Raw genomic sequence first — 18669 nt, forward strand, 5'->3', positions numbered from 1 at the left:
TCAACGACTTCATGGCCTCCAAACCCAAAATGCACTGCCTCCGGAGCCTGAGGCGAGGGGTAAGTGTGTGTGTCCATCCAGCTTTGTGCGTGACGGTGTGTGTGTGTTTGCACCTGTACCTGAGCTCCAGCTGCACTGTATGAGTGAAGCAATCTTAGTTTGACGTCAAATCAACCAGGAAGCGTTTTTTGGCTTCACTCATACACTGCTTTGCTTCTCTAGCATGCTTCTGTCGAGGGTAACTAAATCTGCCTCACTTGTCTGACTCACCAGCAGTTTTCTCATTTTGTCCCTTCATTTTCATATTAACTGCTCTCACAATGACAGTCCCTGTCACCCACCTCCCCTCCCCTTTGACGAGGCATTTGCAAGTCGCCCCAGCAGCCCCGGCAGCATGGAGATGGCTTTCTGCGCTCGGCTGTACGGCCTAAGCTGGAGGCAGGTTATTTCGTTTCGGTCTAGCGACACAAAGAAGAGAAACATCATGATAAGAATCAAGTTATGGATATTATGGGAACAGCCTGGAGCGTAACTTTAAAACCTCTCCCGGAGGGTTTCGCGTTTTATCAACATCAGCCTCATGTCCTGGTTCATGTCAACAGCACTTCCTGTTCTATAGACCCACTATGTTATAAGGGTGTCGCTTGTTGAAATGTCACTGGGGAAGGTCGTAGCACAAGCCCCCTCCAGCTCTCCCTGACCTCAGGAATGGGCGTTTACTCTCAACGGTTCTTTCCGGTTTTCACAATTCTAATATTGGTGGAGTTTGTTTGTCCATTCTTGAAAGGGCAGCAGGTACCGCAGCGCAAACACTGCCGTGAATCTGTGTAATCTGGGAAAGCAGCAGCAGTGTACCCGTGTCTTTATGTATCGTGCAGGAAGTGACCGAAAGCAGCACAGAAGAGGGAAGTGTTCCGTTCTGCTGGCGCCTCATAGATCTAGCAGGAAGTGCACGTTTTTTGAAAACGGAAGTGCTGCAACACCTCATGAGCAGATAGAGAAAAAAAAGAATCAGAGATAAAAACAGGAGTCATTGTTTGTGACTTGAAAAAGGCTGAAGTCCGACTTTAGTTACATTTCACGGCCAAACTGAGGCCGACTTTATCAGCAGCTGGGGACATTCAGTAACTTTGCATGAGGAAGTTTGCTTTAGACTAGTTCTAGTTTTAGAAACAAATCGCCTGATATTACAGTTCTACAAAGATTCTACAAACATAGTGACCCCCTCTTTACCTACACACACCTTTTCAGACAAAACTTCAAACCTGCATCCATTTCATAATCAATGACACTTTATATGTTTAGATATGTGCCATAGTTTTTGATTTGCATTTGAGAGAAGGGTGTAGATTTTTAAGCTTACAATAAACTAGAGGATTAGTAATAAAACGAGACATCATTGTTTGTGTAGGTCATTGTCATTCATGTCATAAAAAATATTAGTAATTTTCAACTGTGTTAGTAGAAGCTTAACTTTAAGATTATTAACGGGTTATACCACTGCTGGAAACTGGAAAGTAAAGGGTAAGAAATGAAATTCTATACCAATTTACTTTGGTATTTTAAGTAGCCAATTTTATTTATTTTATTTTTTTTACTGTCTAATGAAATAACTACAAAGAGTTTAGCAGTTCTTCTACATTAGCATTTGTAGATCAGTACACACCATGGAAGGAACTGCAGCAGCTGAGCAGTTAAACAAAGGGTTGCTACTTCCTATATTATTAACAGTTTGGTGGCCAAAGAAATGTCTGTGAATTGGTTTATAGCAGTGATTCCCAAACGAGGGATTAATGAGTGCAGGTGTTGAATATTTTAAAGTTCCTCTCCAATTAAAATTGTGTTTTTTTTAATGTTCTTGTGGCATTTTTATGATGTTGGAGGAAATATTTTAGGATTAAAATTGTGTTTCTGATTATTTCTTTATTCAAATCGTTGTGAATCAGGAGCAGACGAACAAAAGGCAGTTGGAGAAAACCTGTAGCCACAAACTTTCTGATAACAAAGAGATCAATGTATGTCTTTTTTTTCCTTGACCGAGCCAGCATTTGACGAAAAACTGTTAAAAAGCTGGATAGCTCCAATATTGCTCGCCATTTTTGTATCACCAGTGATGTTAGATTGGAGTTGTAAGGGGCTCTGCTAAAACTATGTCTTAGGCTATGTCCGAATTCCTTCTCTACACAGTATAGTGCGTTTGCCATTTTCTAGAGCTGTCCGAATCTACTTTTCCAAAATCGAGTGCACTAGAAATTTCCCAGAAGTCTTTGCAAAAAACTAGCGTGCATCGATGCTCACTACATTAGCAAAGATAGACCACAAAACATAGTTGTTGAACCATTTTTGGGGGAAAAAATGTGTTTAAATGTAATTTTTCAATGAACTATCAGCATTTTTATCATTAGAACACAGTGGAGTCACAAATAAGCATTGTAAAATGTTTTTATTGATACGATTTTCACTTCGTGAAAATGGTGGCGTCATGTCTGGCTTTTAGCAAAAAGAAAGTAAAGAAGTTAGCATGGTTTCCGGATTGCTTTTAAAATCCTGGGCACTATATTGTCCTTCTGCACTATATAGTTTTTTTTTTAGTATTTAGGGATTAGTCTAGAAATTTGGACATAGCCTTAGAAAATGACCTTTTTTTTTGTCAAAAATGGCATAAGCATTAATAGAAGACCACTGGAAACACTTTGAAAATTGGTCAAAAGATGATTGGAGTTGGACTTTAAAACTTAAATATAACTCTGGTGTAGAACTAAATTCAAGTGTTTTTCTTTCATAAAACATGTTAACAAACTATTAAAACCCTGTATTCGTCCTCCGAGATTTAAAATAGAGTAATTTAATAGGGATTAACGGCCTGTGGAGTTTGCATGCCGGCTGGCACAGTGGAAAGATGTCCGCCCCGCAGGAGAAACTTCATGTGCCGTCTCATCCCTCCACACTCATGCTGTATGTGTGTGCGTGTTTGTGATGCTTGGGCGGTAAAAGAGCAACCATCTTGTTGTGGGAGTCAGATTAAGGCAGTATAGAGTTTAAGACATTTTTTTTCCCTCTGAGATGAATTGACAAAACCTTTTTCTTTGACGACCACCACAGCAACAATCTCCGCGCTCGCTCCTTTATCACAAAGAGCTCATGAAGAGGACTCTGGGTCAACCCACATATGCTTTTGAAGCAAGGCAATATGTAGTAAGTGTGTGAGGGGAGGTAGTAAGTATCCCAACCTGTGCGTTTGTGAATGCCGGCAGGTGTGTGACTCAAATAAAGAGAGAATTGATGTCTATTGAGTGCTCTTTATTTGTTTGTGAGGAGATTGTTGACAGAGCGTTGTCTCAAACAGACTAGTGTCTGTGATTGGTTCAGTATTGATCGCATGGCTCAGAGTGGTGCAAACTCAGGGCAAATGATCGGGAAAGATGACTACTTCACCCTTCATCTCACACATCGGCTTGAGGTTTACTGTGCCGGAGCTTCCTCAGCAGGCATCTTTAAAGGGGTCAATTCACAAAGTGTCTCAAGCACCTGAACACGTGATTACAGGTGTGACGATGCCTTTCATCCCACACAGCAAGTGCTAAATGAACCTTACACTCATAGACGTGTTTTTAGACATGGTGTTAGTCACACTTTGGACCTGTCTTCAGTCTGCAGTGCCAAGAATTCACCCCTCCAGGGCTTTCTGTGTGCTTTTATAGCAGCCGTAATGTTGGGTAGAACCATAATATACTTGTGTATACATGTTTGTTTGTTTTTGTTCCAACTTAATTTTGAGTTGGATGTATCTTTAGTGGCCATGTGTGCTCCACTTTGTACCAGTAATTCTTAAATTTGCTCAATTAACAGGATTTTTCTGAAAAGCAAGCAAAGGTTTTCAAAAACCGAAAGGTAAAAGAAGCATTTAACTTTGGTTATTGGCACTTAGCCAAAATATTACACTATATTCAGGAAACTGACAAGAGCATACAATTCTGGAGATATTTTTAGAATCAAGTCTGGTTAGAACATAAATGGAAACCTCAGATCAAGACAGTTCACACAAAAAAAAGACAATGAAAAGTAAAATCTTTAAGTATGGACTGAAGTCATAGGAAACGTAGAAGAATATTTATTTAAAGTAGAGTTGCACGATAAGTATGCGATAATACATAACGAAGTGTGCACTATCTGAAACTAATGGAAGCCTGAACATGAAGTCAGTTCTGATAATGCACACTTCAGAAGGCATTATCCTGCAAATGCCATGGTCACTTACAAAATAAACAAAAATTCAATCATTTTTTTGTAATTTATTCATGGTATTTTTTAAGTTTAAATTTCACAAAAAGCTGACTATTTGATACGTGATGCGGTTTTATAGTAACGACTTTAGAGCCCACCCAGAACTTGCACTGCAGTGGCAAAGGAAAGTGGTTTTCTAAAGTTAAGTAAGAATCTGTTCAGTTTAGTTACCAACTGAATTTTAGGCCATCACAATGATATAGAACAGGTCTACTCATTAGTTGTCCTCGAGATCTACCACCCTGCCTGTTTTCCAGATCACCAATCCCTGCTAGCAGTTGATGAGCTCAGTCAGTTGTCTCCAAATTCTGATTGAATGAACACACCTGGTTCAAGCAGCACAAGGAGAGCTGGAAAACAGGCTGGGTGGTAGACCTCAACAACCAGGAATGAGCAGCCCTGATTCAGAACATTCGAGCTATGTGACCAGAACTTTTTTTAGGCAGGCAATATCACTGTGAATCATCCGTTTATAATCCACACCCTGCAGCCAATCAGAATCTAGTATTCACCTGGACCGTGATGGAAACACAACCAATCCTTGGCAAGTGTTGCATTCCCATTATCAACCTGGAACAACCCATATGCTACAGTTTTATACACTTCCTGTTCCAGGTAGCATTCATCCTACACCAATGAATGAAAAGAAGGGAAATGTCTATTATTTACATTTTCTTTATGATTTTTAATGAAGAAGACAATGTTTTTTGCAGTTTGGTTTATGTTGTGGATTTACACTTGTGTTAAGCAGTTGACATGCTAGATGAGGTACCACGCAATTAAAGTGTAGTATGGCGCCATGGCGCATTTAGTGTTTTTACTGAACAGAGTAGACAAGGGTCTATCTACTGAACTGTTCTCTGGCCCACTTCTGATTAAAAGCCTCAGGATCTGTTCCTTTAACTGGACCATAGTATGAAACGGAGCAGTCATACTAGCCCAACACACCATACTTTGGGATCAAATTTACTCATGGACTAATAAAGGATTTGGAGGGGGTTGTCTGGTGTAAAAATGGATATCAAAACTTGGTTGGTATGTACAAGTTGGTACTGCCAGTACTGTATAAAAACATGTATTTTCATGCTTCATTTCGAACATGACAACTATATTCAGCTTTGACGTACAATTCTGGCCAATCATTTTACCCTTTAGACAGTTGTGGGCGGCCTCATATAAGAATGGGTGAGGCTGTGAGGGTGGGTTCAGTCAAAATGCAAAAAGCCAAGCGAGCAAAAGTTTGTCTGTACATCACAGCAACCTGATGGATAAGCATAGACTGTACCAAGGAAGAAGCAAACGTGGTGATGAGCAGTGACACGACTCTGTAGTTCTGTCACAAACAGGCAGACAGCTGCTTCCACGTGCAGCAGGTTTGTTAGTTAAGACAGGAACCAAACACAGTAAAAAGACCACAAAGGTAAATGAGGGTCAGACAGGTAGAGGTCAATCACAAGCATGGGATCATTCAAGTAGAAACTAGAGTTGTCTGAGTCCAGGCAAGGGTCAGGGCAGGCAGCAGAAGCTAGAAAGGCTTTGTCATGAAGACAGGGTGGCACAAACAATACTTCGCACTGAGTGAGGCTCTGTGCAGTCCTTAAGTGTCCTGTGGGTGATAGGTAAATGAGACACAGCTGAGCAGCATCCAGGAACTGTGAGCAGGGGATTCTGGGAGATGTAGTGCAGTAGATACTCTGGGAGAGCACTGACTTCTGACAAGAAAGCATGAAATAAAGCATCTTAGGAACGTCACCCTAACCCTAATTCTTTCAAATCCCAACCGAACCCATCCCTAGTCTGGAATCAGCAGCAGAAACTGGTGGTGTGAATCAGACTTTCTAGTACACCAGAGACGTTTTACTCTCTGAGATGGGGTTTTTCATGTGACTCAGTTGGTTTGGCACATGTCCTTTATTTTTGATACTTTTTACTGGATTCAACACCTACACATTTTCACTAAGCGAAAACAATCAAATCAAAACCTAGAGCCAGTGATTTTCACTTCAAATGCTTCCACTTGTTTTGTTTCTGTTCTCTGGGAGTAAGAAAGAAACCTGACAAACACTCCTGAACTGAAAAAGGTTACTGTTACTGAAAACTGACGTGTGAAAATTGTAGTAAGGACACCACTGTCCAGACGATTGAGTTGATTAGCATAACAAAGAGAGTGGAGCTCCTCAGTCCACTGGCCTGTGAGCCTATAACAGGATTATCAGTCAAGAACTAAAGCTCTACCAGCCAATAGCTGTTAACCTGCCCTTTTCTATAAATCACAACTACATCCCCTCAAAAGCCATTTAGACAGTTATATAACCAGACTCACAAGGATTTCTAATCACTCTCATACAGGCTGGTTCAGTTTGTTTCTCCCCATAAACAGTATGTAAAGTATGTAATTTTTAAGTCTCCACTGTGTGTTCAGTATCTGCCTCCATGTCTTTACACACCCGCTAATGTGGTGATGTGCTTTTGGCGCCATCTGCTGCTTCCTCGTGTGTGACGGCAGCAGGAAATGATCAAACTGTAAACCTTGAACTTGCCCCCCCTCCCCACTCCATCAATTTTTCTGCATATTCATCTTGTCTAAATTCACTCTTTTTAATTTGGTTGGGCTTTTTTGTTGTTTTTTTTTTACTCCATCGTCTTATAATTTCTCATTTTTTTAGCATTCCATTGAGGTGAAAAATGTCAAACTTCACGGCTTGAGAAAAGAGTTGAGGCTTTATGCCTGAAATAGTTTTGGAAAGAGCTTTTTTATGACCCAAGAGCTATTGGCAAATCCAAACCCTTCATCCTTTAAGCGCTTTACCCTCTTTTCTTCCAACGGTGAAGTCTGGCAGAAAAAGGCCTCATTATGAAGTGCAGGTGAACTTTTATTCTGTAAAAGGAAAACGAGGTGGCTGTGAAATTTCCCTGATTCTGACTTTTGTTTGTTGTTTTGTCTCCCTGCTGCTCCCTGCCATTTTTCTCTCTTCTCTCCCCATGAAGCTTTCTCTCAAGCTGGTAAGCATGACCGTGTAACCTCACGAGTGTAGAGGCATGACTGCACGCGTGTCACGTCTCCCCAAGTAACACGTTGTCAATAACGTTGTGTGCCCCTTTGTGTTTTGTTGTGCTCCCTTTTTGTTTTGGATAAAACTATATTGTTTTCGGCTGAGACACATGGAAGAGCTGAGATTTGTGTCGCTGCCTCATGATTTTTTTATTTTGTTGTGTGTTTGTTTACTATGTTGTTGGTGTGTTGTCTCTACCAAACTATATTTGTGGTCTCTGTGGTACAGATCACACTCAATTCCCACGTCCGGAGTCTCATTGAGGTGATCAGACTTACTCTACGCTCTACCTGTTCGTCTGTCTTGTAGTCCTTGCTGTCTCCACAAATTGTATCCAGTAACAAACACTAACCTGATCATTTGTAGAAGTTGTTGTCCTCACACTGCATGCAGTAAAGGGTTTTTTTTTTTGTTTTTTTTTTGTGGAAAACTAACAGAAGAATCCTGTATGACCTTTTAGGGGAAATCAAATACTTTTTTCCAGATAAAAAAAACAGATAAAGAATATTGATGTTTGCTGGAAAACAGGAGGAAAATATTTACTTTTATCTTTAATTAAGGCAAACGTATCTCTTTAAGTCAATTTTCCCTTACAGAATTGAGTAAAACATTTCTCAGACTTTATTATGTCATAAAATGCTGTAATTGAGGTTTAAATAGCATGAGTTGAGCAAATGCAAGATAAAAATACTAAACAATAAGTTTGTGACACTCCTTTTATTGGTATTTTTAAAAATTGATTTTTTGGCTTTCTTTTTAAAAAAACATTTTTTATGTATTAAAAAAGCCACGGTCAACTCATGATACGTTCACACTGGACATACACGTTTAGCCAATTGCGTTCACACTGTAAAAGCGATGAGGGATTTCTTCTTCTACTTTTTTTTTACTACTGTTTACTAGCGTATGTCTGCCACCTACAGTTGGAAGACTCTTGGTGCGAAATGTCAAAGCAGTGAAAATCTTGTGAATCTTGCTCCAGGCTTTGGTTTCACAGCTCTATTCCGATAAATGTAAGATTTGGTGTCACAAACTGCAATTATTATTTTCTCCTTTGTGACCACATTTCAAAGGGTTGGCATTTCTGTCAACAAAATGGAATACCATCCATATATCACTACCCAAATCGGAGTCTCTGATTGGTCAACCTGGTTTAACTTTTAGCATGGGTTTTGTAGATAGAGCAAACAAGTGTATGTGAACACAAGCGTTTTGATTCGCCCGTTTACATGGACTTTTCCATGGAAAGGGACGCTTGAATGCGCGTTGTCAAGGGCGATGTGAACATAGCTTCAAAAGTCAGAATCACAAAGTTTGACTGAGACACATCATTCCTCATGTTTTCCAGCTTTATTTTAATGTCTTTCCAGGTTTTCTGACTCCCAACTTGTTCACACCATTGTTTTGCTGGCATATATGACACTAAGATTTAGAACCTACACTATTTCAAGTTAGAGTCTGAGAATTTCTTGTTTCATTCTAAAAAGTTTTTAGTAATCTCTACCTTTGTAAAACAACCAAACTAAATTCGTTTTAGAATTTAAATATGAAAAAAGCAATATTTGATCAAAAAGAGTTGAATTTGAAAATCGATTAAGTCTTTGTTTTCCTGGTTTCAACTGAGCATTCTCACTGTTGCTTCATGTACCTTTGGTGGTTAGGAAAGCAGAATTAACGCCTAAAATGAGAATATTCTGTCAAGGTCCAATTTCATTTACTGCAACAACTCAACTCGCTTTCAGAAAGTATAAAAATAGACCAATAAATAGCAGTAAAGAGATACTAGTGGACTAGTTTATGCAACATGTTTTCACAATGTTGTAATGGTAATAATGGAGTTTCCTTTATTTTTCCAGAAGGTTCTGACAGTGTAACAAGTTGGGAGTGTTTCATTTGCCAATAAAATCATTTCTTAAAACACTTTTTTGTGGAATCAGAATAAATTTAGTCCATTCTTGCATTTTAGTCCAAATTAATTACTTCATAAAATATATATATATATTTTGTAGTTTAACCTCGTAGCAAAGAAAACCCTCAATTGATTGATCAGATAATTAAGTGTCACTAAACGGACTGACAGAGGAGCATGATGTCCGTGCATGGTGTTGTGTTGCATGTCCAGTGAAGTGTTGCATGCCGATACTGGAAGAAAGATGCCCGGTTGCCATGGAAACCTAGCAACTGTTTCGGCCATGTGCAGTGGATCCCAGCTGTAAAATCCCATGCAGGACTGCAGACCTTCACATCTTCAGTCCAGACCGGCTGCACGTTTTCTTAAGTCATACTGAAGGACAGCTGAAAGTTGCAGCTCATAAACCGACAGTCTTTCTAGAAATCCATCAACTAATTTTATAGAGCTCTGATATGCTCAAAAGGACAACTCTTTCATAGAAAAAGCTGCATTTTTTAATCGAATTATTTTTTATCTTTATATTTTTCCTTATTTGACACAAAATATTAACATTTAGGGGAACTTGAGACTGATTTTTAAGGCTACAAAACCACAAAAATATAAAAAAATAAAAGAAAATTATTCCAAACACAAAATATCTGGAGATATTTGGGTTTGGACTCTTTCAAAGTCTAAAAACTCATTGATTTCAGTTTAGACCTCATCAGTTACACTGATGGTCTCCTTTTAGAAAACAGTCAATACTGTCAGAGAGCGATCGAGCAGCTTCAGAGCCATTATAGCCACCTGATACTGACACACCACATGAGCTCCAGCAGCCAGATATGTGAGCTTTATTACATTTCCGATGGATCACAGAGGATATTAGATCAGGAACTGAAGAGAGGAGACGGATAAACGTCTGAACCTTTAGGAAGTGTGTTAAAGAGCAGCTGCTGTAACTCCTTCAGGAGACTTTTTAGTAGATAAATAATTTAAAGTTCAAACACACTGCACTTTACTAAAACCTCAAAAATGAAATATTAACCACTTTATTTGTGTTTTTTTATGAATCTTTTCTTTTTTCGTCCCTTTTCTTTGTTTTTTGCTCATCCAGGGTTCCGGCCCTGAGGACTTCAGTCACCTGCCTCCAGAACAGAGGAGAAAGAAGCTGCAGGGCAAGGTGGACGAACTGAAAAAAGACATTCAAAAAGAGATGGACCAGAGGTATCTGCTCTGACTTTCATCGCTGCTTTCATGCGGAGATCAAAGCCAATCCTGAACGTTCAACAAATGTCTCCCCGCAGAGACGCTCTGACGAAGATGAAAGACGTGTACGTGAAGAACCCTCAGATGGGAGATCCGGCCAGCGTGGACCCCCGGCTAGCAGAGATCGCCATGAACATCGAGAAGCTGCAGAGCGAGGAGCAGAAGTTTGAGGTCAGATGTTAGTGTTGGCGAAGCTTTTCGTTTAGGTTATCTCAGGCAGTAAATAATGACGAACTCCAGCAGAAATCTCCAGCTGGGTTGAGTTCAAAGTGAGCTGTCGCTGGGCCATATTTGGAGCGGACGAGATGCAGCTGGAGGCTTTGGCTGCACGTTCCTGCAGGAGAAGAGGCCTGCTTTTGCTTCAGATATTAACAGAAGAGTTTCTTTTGAGGGTCTGGCCAAATGTAGAGATCTCTTCACCTGCAAGTTACAACTTCATGAAAAGTTTTACCTTTAAAGCCCAACAGGTTAAAAAAAAGTTCTATTTTTAAAGTCCCACTCCGTTCTATTCTAAAAGCATTCCCACTAATCTTTTTATTAGAATTATGTATTTTTTAGGCAAAATCTTGTTTCTGCAGAAATTTTTCTCTGAGTTGTGGGAGAGACTTTATTTCCCATCATCCCTTCGTGACACTCCCGCTACCTTACAGCCCCTCAGAACCTCAAGCTAACATTTGCAGTTTTTTTTCCATCTTATTCACAACAATTTGAATAAAGAAATATTCAGAAACGCTATTTTAAGCTTACATTTATTCATATAAGTCCTCCATCGTGATAAAAATGCTACAAGAACACCAAAAACTATTTTTATTAGAGTCAGTCCTTAATGAAAGTGTTGATGTTTTGAATTTTAAGGCTTAAAAAGACATTATAATTGTCAAAAGCTACAGAAAAATCTTGTTTTTTTAGCTGTAATGCAACCATATTTGTAGTCCCTTGAAAAAAGAAAAGCTACCTAATTGATGGCGCCACACATACTTAGGACTACAATCCTCAGCAAATGTCAAATCTTTAAGTTACCGCTAAAGTGACTCAGTTTACCTTTAATTTAAGGTGTTGGACCTAAAAAGTTTGGGATTTCTGGGTGACAAAACAAATGAACTGAACTTAAATTCATTCCTATCTGCTGAGGAAAAGAAATTAAAATAGATGTGGCTGATTATGAACTTGTTTCTTGCTGTTTTTATCTTTTTTTTGCCCCCCAAATTTAAAAGATTGTTATTTAAATGTGTGTTTTTTTTATTATTTGAATTTACTTCTGTATCTTAGCATTTTTGCTATTCTCTGAAGTCCCTGGATGCTTTACACTCCAGAAAATGCATATAAAATTCATGATTGTGAGAGCATTTTTCTGTCTATAAATGAAACTATTCTTTAAAAGGTTAAACTAAATCTGCGATTGGGTTTCAGAACTGGTTAGCAGAAGTGGAGGAGAGGATGCCCTCCAAGAGCGACTCCCACCGCAAAAGTGTCATCTACGAGACCCAAAACAGCACAACAGTGAGCAACAACTGTGCCCAGGACAGAGAGAGGTATGATATACTCATCAGACCCCGACAGAGGACTCGTGCCGCGCCTTGTTTGTCAGAGGAGGAAGTGGCGTCTGTTTTCACGGTAGTATTTACTGTGTCTGTTGGCCCCTGAGCAGCCCGGACGGCAGCTACACGGAGGAGCAGAGCGCAGAGATTCAGGTCAAAGCCGTCGCCAACCGCGCGCCGGAGTCTGACGACGAGTTTGATGAGCTGGAGACCATCGGCACCTGCAAAGCCTTGTACACCTTTGAAGGTAATTGCAGCTCAGATCGATGTGAAAGGGAAGCTTTGTTCTTATAGTTTACAGGTATTTGTCCTAGAAACGTCTTTGATCTATTGGCTCTGACGAAATGAAGTCAATTCAGCCGCCATTGTTTTACAATATGGATGTTGGAACCAGATCACATCAGTAAGCAGTGATTGGTCCAAAATCTGCCAATCATTTTGAATGTTCCACCTGGGTTGCAGCAGGCTCCATATTCTTTTATTGAGGCATCTGATTGGCCAGTTTATAACTTAAATAACTTGCTCTGCAGAAAAATAAACATTGGCGTATGACAACCCCACCCCCCTTCCCCATCACCCATCTGTTTACACTCTCTCCTGCTAGCTTACAGCCCCTCACACCCCCAACCTAACATTATCAACACAAAAGGGGCGAGTGATATCAGATCTATCCAGCCGAACAGTTTTTGATCCAGATGTCAGCTCAGACGAGGAAAAAAAACGACAATGTATCAGAATAGAGCGGAACGCAATTTTTGAAACAACATTTTTTTATTCTGCTCCTGATTCACCACAATTTGGATTAAAAAAAATACTCAGAAATGCAATGTTAAGCCTAATTTCATCAGAAAAATGCAACAAGAACATTCAAATTTATATATATTTTATCAGAGTGGAGCTTGAAACCTTCCCAAGATGCTTAATTGGAAGTTGATGAGAAAAAAACATGAACAAAAACCAGAAAATTCTAGTTTCAAGACTCACAAGTCCACTAAAGCAAAGGTTAATGAAGAACAGATGCTGCTGTAGGAGGAACAGATGCAGCAAAAACACTCAACTGTCACCTGAGGGCTAAAAACCTGCACCGTTCTCTTTTCAGATGAGAGAAACGTTTGTTTTTCTTAGAAAATCAAAGGCATGTGATGTTGGTCTTCTGGGTTTTATCAGACCTGGAAGCTTTTTGTGCTCAGCAGATTGTTTCTGCTCACATTTAAGTTATTTGTGTTATTTATTGACCATTGAAAGCATTGATTGATCAGCTAATCTCATCCATAAAGAGAAACTAAAGATAGCTGTTAGTTCAACAGATTAAATCACTGTAATTTGAGTAATCCATTCAAAGGAAGCCACAAGCAACTATTAAGATAAAATATATGTATTAATATTTTCTGACATGTTATTGAATTCTTTGAATCAGTCGTATATTACATTCTAAAAGGCTAATTTTGCTTTATTTTTATTATTTAAAGGAAAAACTATTTTTGAAAAACTTTAGAAGTTGGCTCCTCCCACTCTAGTCAGGTTTATGAACACACCTGTGTGTTTTAGAAGTTCATTTTTAATTGTTTTAAGCCTTTAAAGTGCTTTTGTTGTTTAAAAGTTTCTTTATAAATAAAGTTTGATTTGATTAAAAAAAATCAGTTTGCTTCCTCACCAGATTTTCCTAAAAAGGTCACAATTCTTTCAGGTTGTTTCATGACTCAGCATTTTTTTAAAACTGACTTTGATGAAGTTTGTTTAGAAAAATGAAGTTAGCAGAGAGTACTTCCTCTTCCTGTCTTCCTCATGAAACGGGACTTCTTCCTGCAGGTCAGAATGAGGGCACCATCTCGGTGACAGAAGGCGAGCTGCTGTACGTCATAGAGGAAGACAAAGGAGACGGATGGACGCGAGTGCGGAGGAACGAGGAAGAGGAGGGTTACGTCCCCACGTCCTACATCGAGGTCCTTTTGGAAAGCAACGCCAAAGGTGCTATGACATATATTTAACTAACAAACCAGTGCTGGTATCAATGCCTCTGTGCGTCAGTATGTTTCCATTCATGTGCTGAGTGGGCGGGGCTAAGATCAAGGACTGTTCCCAGTCAGATTTGTCTATTTGAGAGTCTTCCTGTTGCAGATCTTTTGGTTATGTTCACCTCCAGTTCACTGCAGCGCCACCTAGTGAGTGTTTCAAACTCTAAAGGCCATCAATCTCAATCTGTACTTTTTTCACTTCGATTATACTGTACATCAATATCAGATTCAAGTTTAAAGTCATGATTTGATCTGTCAAAGTTAAGTTCATCACTAATGTTCCTGTTTGAAAAGGACAGTGGAATCATGGGATGTCCTTTACATCTCCTGTAAAATCTCCGTACATTTGTCTGAAATCCCTCACTGTTCTCCAGTTTGTGGATTATATAGGGCATGTGTCCAAATATTCAGTTCCAAAACACTGGAAATTTCCCAAAAGTCTCTGCGAGTGTGCATTGACCCTACCTGATCTGTACCAGAAACCTGATCGGTCCCACACATGAGTGAATCTAGCGTCACTTCGTCTTGAAGCTATTGGAATTAGATGAGCTCATGTAGCATTTCTCGACAGTTTTTCCTCGTTTATGATTGTAAACAATATATAATTCCATGTTTGCATACATTTGTGCTTTTCTCAACTGAATTACAGCCCAGTAAAAGAGGAAGAATGTCACCTAAATGAAAATATCGTCAATTGCAGGTTAAAATCAGGTCTCTAGTACAAATCGGGTTGTAACATACATTAATGCTCACTAGATTGGTAAATATAGGCCACAATACATTAAAAAGTGATTTTTATGAATCAAAAGTAGTGCGCATGTGTCCAAATTTAGCTCAAATCCAGGGTTCATGATAGAGCTGCACTATAAAGTCTTTTAGGAGTAAGTGAAGGAATTTAGACAAATGTGTGATTATTTTCGTGGACGCTGCATGCTGTCAATGAGTTACGGCAACTTTATTCCTCACAGAGGGAGGGGTTCAGGTTCACAATGACAGAGTCGGCCTGTTCTGGTCCTTTTTCCAGGCCAGTGGTAAAGAGAGGAGAAAGACTTGGACCGGGCTCTATGGTGAGACCTGGCTGGACTCTGTGGTGTCTGGCATGAGTCTCTGAGCTGCTGATGATGAACTTCACTGCCACGATGTGACTAAACCGACAGACTCCAAATGTCTCTAACAGACGGCTTCATGTTCTTTAGTTATTGCTATCATGGCCTGCACTGTGTGCTGTGAATGGGATCAGCGTTTGTTCTGTTGGGTCTTAAGAATGTGACGCACGCTGCAGCATGTCTGTCTGAATTTAGCATGTTAGCGACTAGTTGGGGACAAAACTGAGGGGAAATGGACAGTTTCTGGTTTCTTTCATGGTGGAGTGATCGGTTCTGATGGATATATATGCATGACGATCGTGCGTTATATTTTCATGACGTCCCTTAAGGTGGCTGTACAAGCATTAAGAGAACTGCAAGACACACCTGCGCTCCTCTCTTATGAACACAGACGCGATTTGTTCAGTAGAGCGGTGGAGTTTCAATGTTAACCCAATGTACTGACGCGATCTGAAGTCCTGCGGCGCTATTTAAGTAGAAGATGTGGTGAGGTTGACGCGGTACGTCAATAAATCAAGGACACAACTTTGGACATGTGACGTTTTCAGTGACTCAATCAAAAGGTTGAAACAGAAATCCAAAATGGCCGCTCAATTGCAAGGATTTTCAGAGGGACTCAGCTGAGCCTCCATCTGCCTTTGGGTTGCCAGATACTAGGGCTGGGAATCTCAGGGTAACTCACGATACAATGCGATTCGCGATACCGATAATATCTCGATATGGAAAATATTGCAATAATAAAAAATAAATAATAATAAATAAAAATAATGTATCGGTCCTGTAAAAATTGGTAAAAATTGGTGACAGTTTCCCTACGTCATCCTTACATTTCACTGTCATGTTGACGTGAAACGCCCTCTAGTGGACTTTTTAGGTGTTTTTTTAAGAAACTGGCAATCCTTCATGTCTTTAAGTATCAGACACGAACGCCATACCAATATTTTGTACCACCTCAACCGGACACTGTCCGGGTTACAGATGGGCGAAGGTGGGATACACCCTGGTCAGGACGCGAGCCTGTCCAGAACCCATGGAGCTGGAACGATCCCACTACGCTAGCCAGCCGCCTGGTGAATAGCGTAGTGAGCAAACTCGCTATCTTGGCCCGCGGGGGATGGCGGCCTGGTAGATGAAGAGCTGCTGTAGGTGCCGTCATTGCGAGCGAGATCACTCCAGCTCCATGGGCTTATGATGTTTTTCTTAATTTCATTGCGACATTAACAAAAAGATCGTCCAGCTTTATTTTTCCTCTCTTGGCTTAATGCTCAAACTGAGCCACAGACAGATGGAAGTTACGTTTAAAAGGTGCATCTCTGAATGATCTGGTGAACCCCGACACGGCACCTCTGTAGAGCTCTCCAAAACATATAAACCCAAGATACTCGCACAACATCATCCATGTTTTCTATGATGTGACCATAAATGAAGTCCAGAAAAACTTTGGTGGATCGACTCCCCCAATAAGACTAATACATTCCAAGTAAATATTGTTGCTATTTGTATATTTTCTCCAGAGTTTTGTTTTACCAACTAGTCATGAGCTACCCAGACAGATATGATCCTCACAGGAACTTTATTTTGAAAGGTTCACCGGGATGTTTTTCACTTTTTCACGTTTTGTTTGTGTGTATTTTTCTTTTGAATTGCAGATTCCTAAAAGTGCGATGATGCTGGCTGAGGAAAAGCAGGGCAAGCAGCGTCGGAGAACCCCTCCCCCCAACCCCCGCCCGCCCCGCGCCAAACAGAGTGCGACGGCCAAATCAGAGCGCCGCTGAATTTACCGTTAAGTTACAGACAAAAACGGGGAGGCGATGCGGCTCGAAAAATGACTCCATTTGCTTTTTGCAGCAAAGCTTTGCCTCCTAACGGGACTAACGCTTTCTCCATGCTCGCCATGATCCCCTCCCGCTACGCCGTCACCTGGCTTTTTCCTCCAGGTGCAGGAGGGGGTGTGGTCAGAAACGGGACGCGAAGCCATGTGTGTTTGTGGCCCCTCCCCCTTAAAATGCTTTTCCCCGTTGGCAGGTTTCAGGAGGAAGATGTGTGTGTGTGTGTAGGTCATCTGAAGGTCAAAGCAGCGGTCACTTCCTCATCCATCCCAACCTCACCTGTCCTCTCTCTGACCACACCCCCCAGTGACCCCGCCCCCTCCAGCTGCTTTGACGCCCCCTTTTCTGTTTTTTTGCAACAGCTCGGGGTGTTGTGGTGCTGCATGCTTGCCCTGTCTTCCTCGGAAACCCGGCAGGTCATCTTACGCCTAACACCCCCATCCCCCGCTGCCGCCTCCACCCTTTCCGTTCTGTTAACCCCTCCCCCCTCATCGCCTGTTCAAATGAACTTGACTGTTTCTGTTCGGTGCCTGTGGATTTTTTCAGTTTTTTTAATTCTTTTTTAGCTCTCTCTGCTCAGCGAGCATGTTTCCCCGATTTAGCTTTGACTGCAGCGTGTGCCCCACACACCCCTCCCACAGCCACTAGAAAAAGGCCAACAGGACCCTGTTTCTGACCCCTCCTCAGATAGGTCACACGTGTCTTTTGTATTTCTTTTTACTGTATCTTTGTGATTTTTTTTTTTTTTTAACGTAAGGTTTATCGTTTGATCCGTCTACTGTTGATGAGAACAGTTTCCTGTGAACGACTTTCGAATCAGCCACCAAACTCCACGTCTTTTCAACGGCACATAACGGAAAAAAACATCAGGCTTTTTTTTCTTTTTCTTTTATTATTTTTAGCTGGAAATTTGTCATTGCTTGATTTATCGTGACGGGACGTCTCATAGCGTCAAAAATGACTTTTGTTTTTTGAAAATTGTGGAGAACTCATGCAGCTCCGAGAATCGAAGGATGTGATGATCGTTTTTTGATGAATTTCCTGCTGAATCTTCAACCACTCCTTCACTTCCTGTCATTTGTTCTAAGACGTCCATCTTTTTCAAAGGAAAATCTTTTTAGTCCCAGAGTCAGCGGTCTGTACAGAAGAAATGTTGGAACCAGAGAGAATATATATGAGTATATAAAGTTTAAAAAGAAGAAGACATTATTTTAACTATTGCGAGTCTTACCACAACTTTATCTGCTTTGCGAAGTAAGACTTCTCTTCCTTTGAAAGGTCTACCAAATGGTGTATTTTGCACTTTTTTGTTTGTGTTCCATTTGGTGGCTCGTGCTTTTGTTTTGAAGCACTGAATTCTTTGTATTGTGTTTACTGTGCCAATAAAATATGCCTGAAAAATTCATGTTTTTCTCGTTGCTTTTTTTGCCATGCATGACTTCATAAATACTCAGAAACTCCGTTTTGAGTTTTTCTTTTCTTTTTTTATGAAAGATCACATGACAATCAAGTTTACTGTGCACAGTTTTTTATAGGTTATGCATTTTTATTTATATCATTGTCAAAAGAGTTAAAAAATGATTAATTAAGTTAATTAAAGGATTGATTTTCCTAATAAATGTCCTCCATATTTAATAAAATGCCACAAAATGATGTTAAAAACAGTTTTTTATTTGAGTGGGTC

At 40.2% G+C, this 18669-nt stretch overlaps 1 protein-coding gene across 1 annotated transcript in view; it reads left to right on the forward strand.

The window, feature by feature from the left end:
* LOC112162854 (formin-binding protein 1) overlaps positions 1 to 18390 on the forward strand; it is a gene marked incomplete in the record, with an annotated part of 54245 nt that extends 35855 nt beyond the window's left edge. The window contains 9 exon segments of the mRNA XM_024298774.2: positions 1 to 59; positions 3103 to 3195; positions 7273 to 7287; positions 7566 to 7601; positions 10346 to 10455; positions 10536 to 10668; positions 11908 to 12029; positions 12134 to 12282; positions 13845 to 18390. Of these exon segments, the coding sequence (XP_024154542.1) occupies positions 1 to 59; positions 3103 to 3195; positions 7273 to 7287; positions 7566 to 7601; positions 10346 to 10455; positions 10536 to 10668; positions 11908 to 12029; positions 12134 to 12282; positions 13845 to 14023 (896 nt within the window).
* Positions 18391 to 18669: the final 279 nt, after the last annotated feature.

The sequence above is a fragment of the Oryzias melastigma genome, linkage group LG12, assembly GCF_002922805.2.
Source record: "Oryzias melastigma strain HK-1 linkage group LG12, ASM292280v2, whole genome shotgun sequence".
Taxonomy (NCBI): domain Eukaryota; kingdom Metazoa; phylum Chordata; class Actinopteri; order Beloniformes; family Adrianichthyidae; genus Oryzias; species Oryzias melastigma.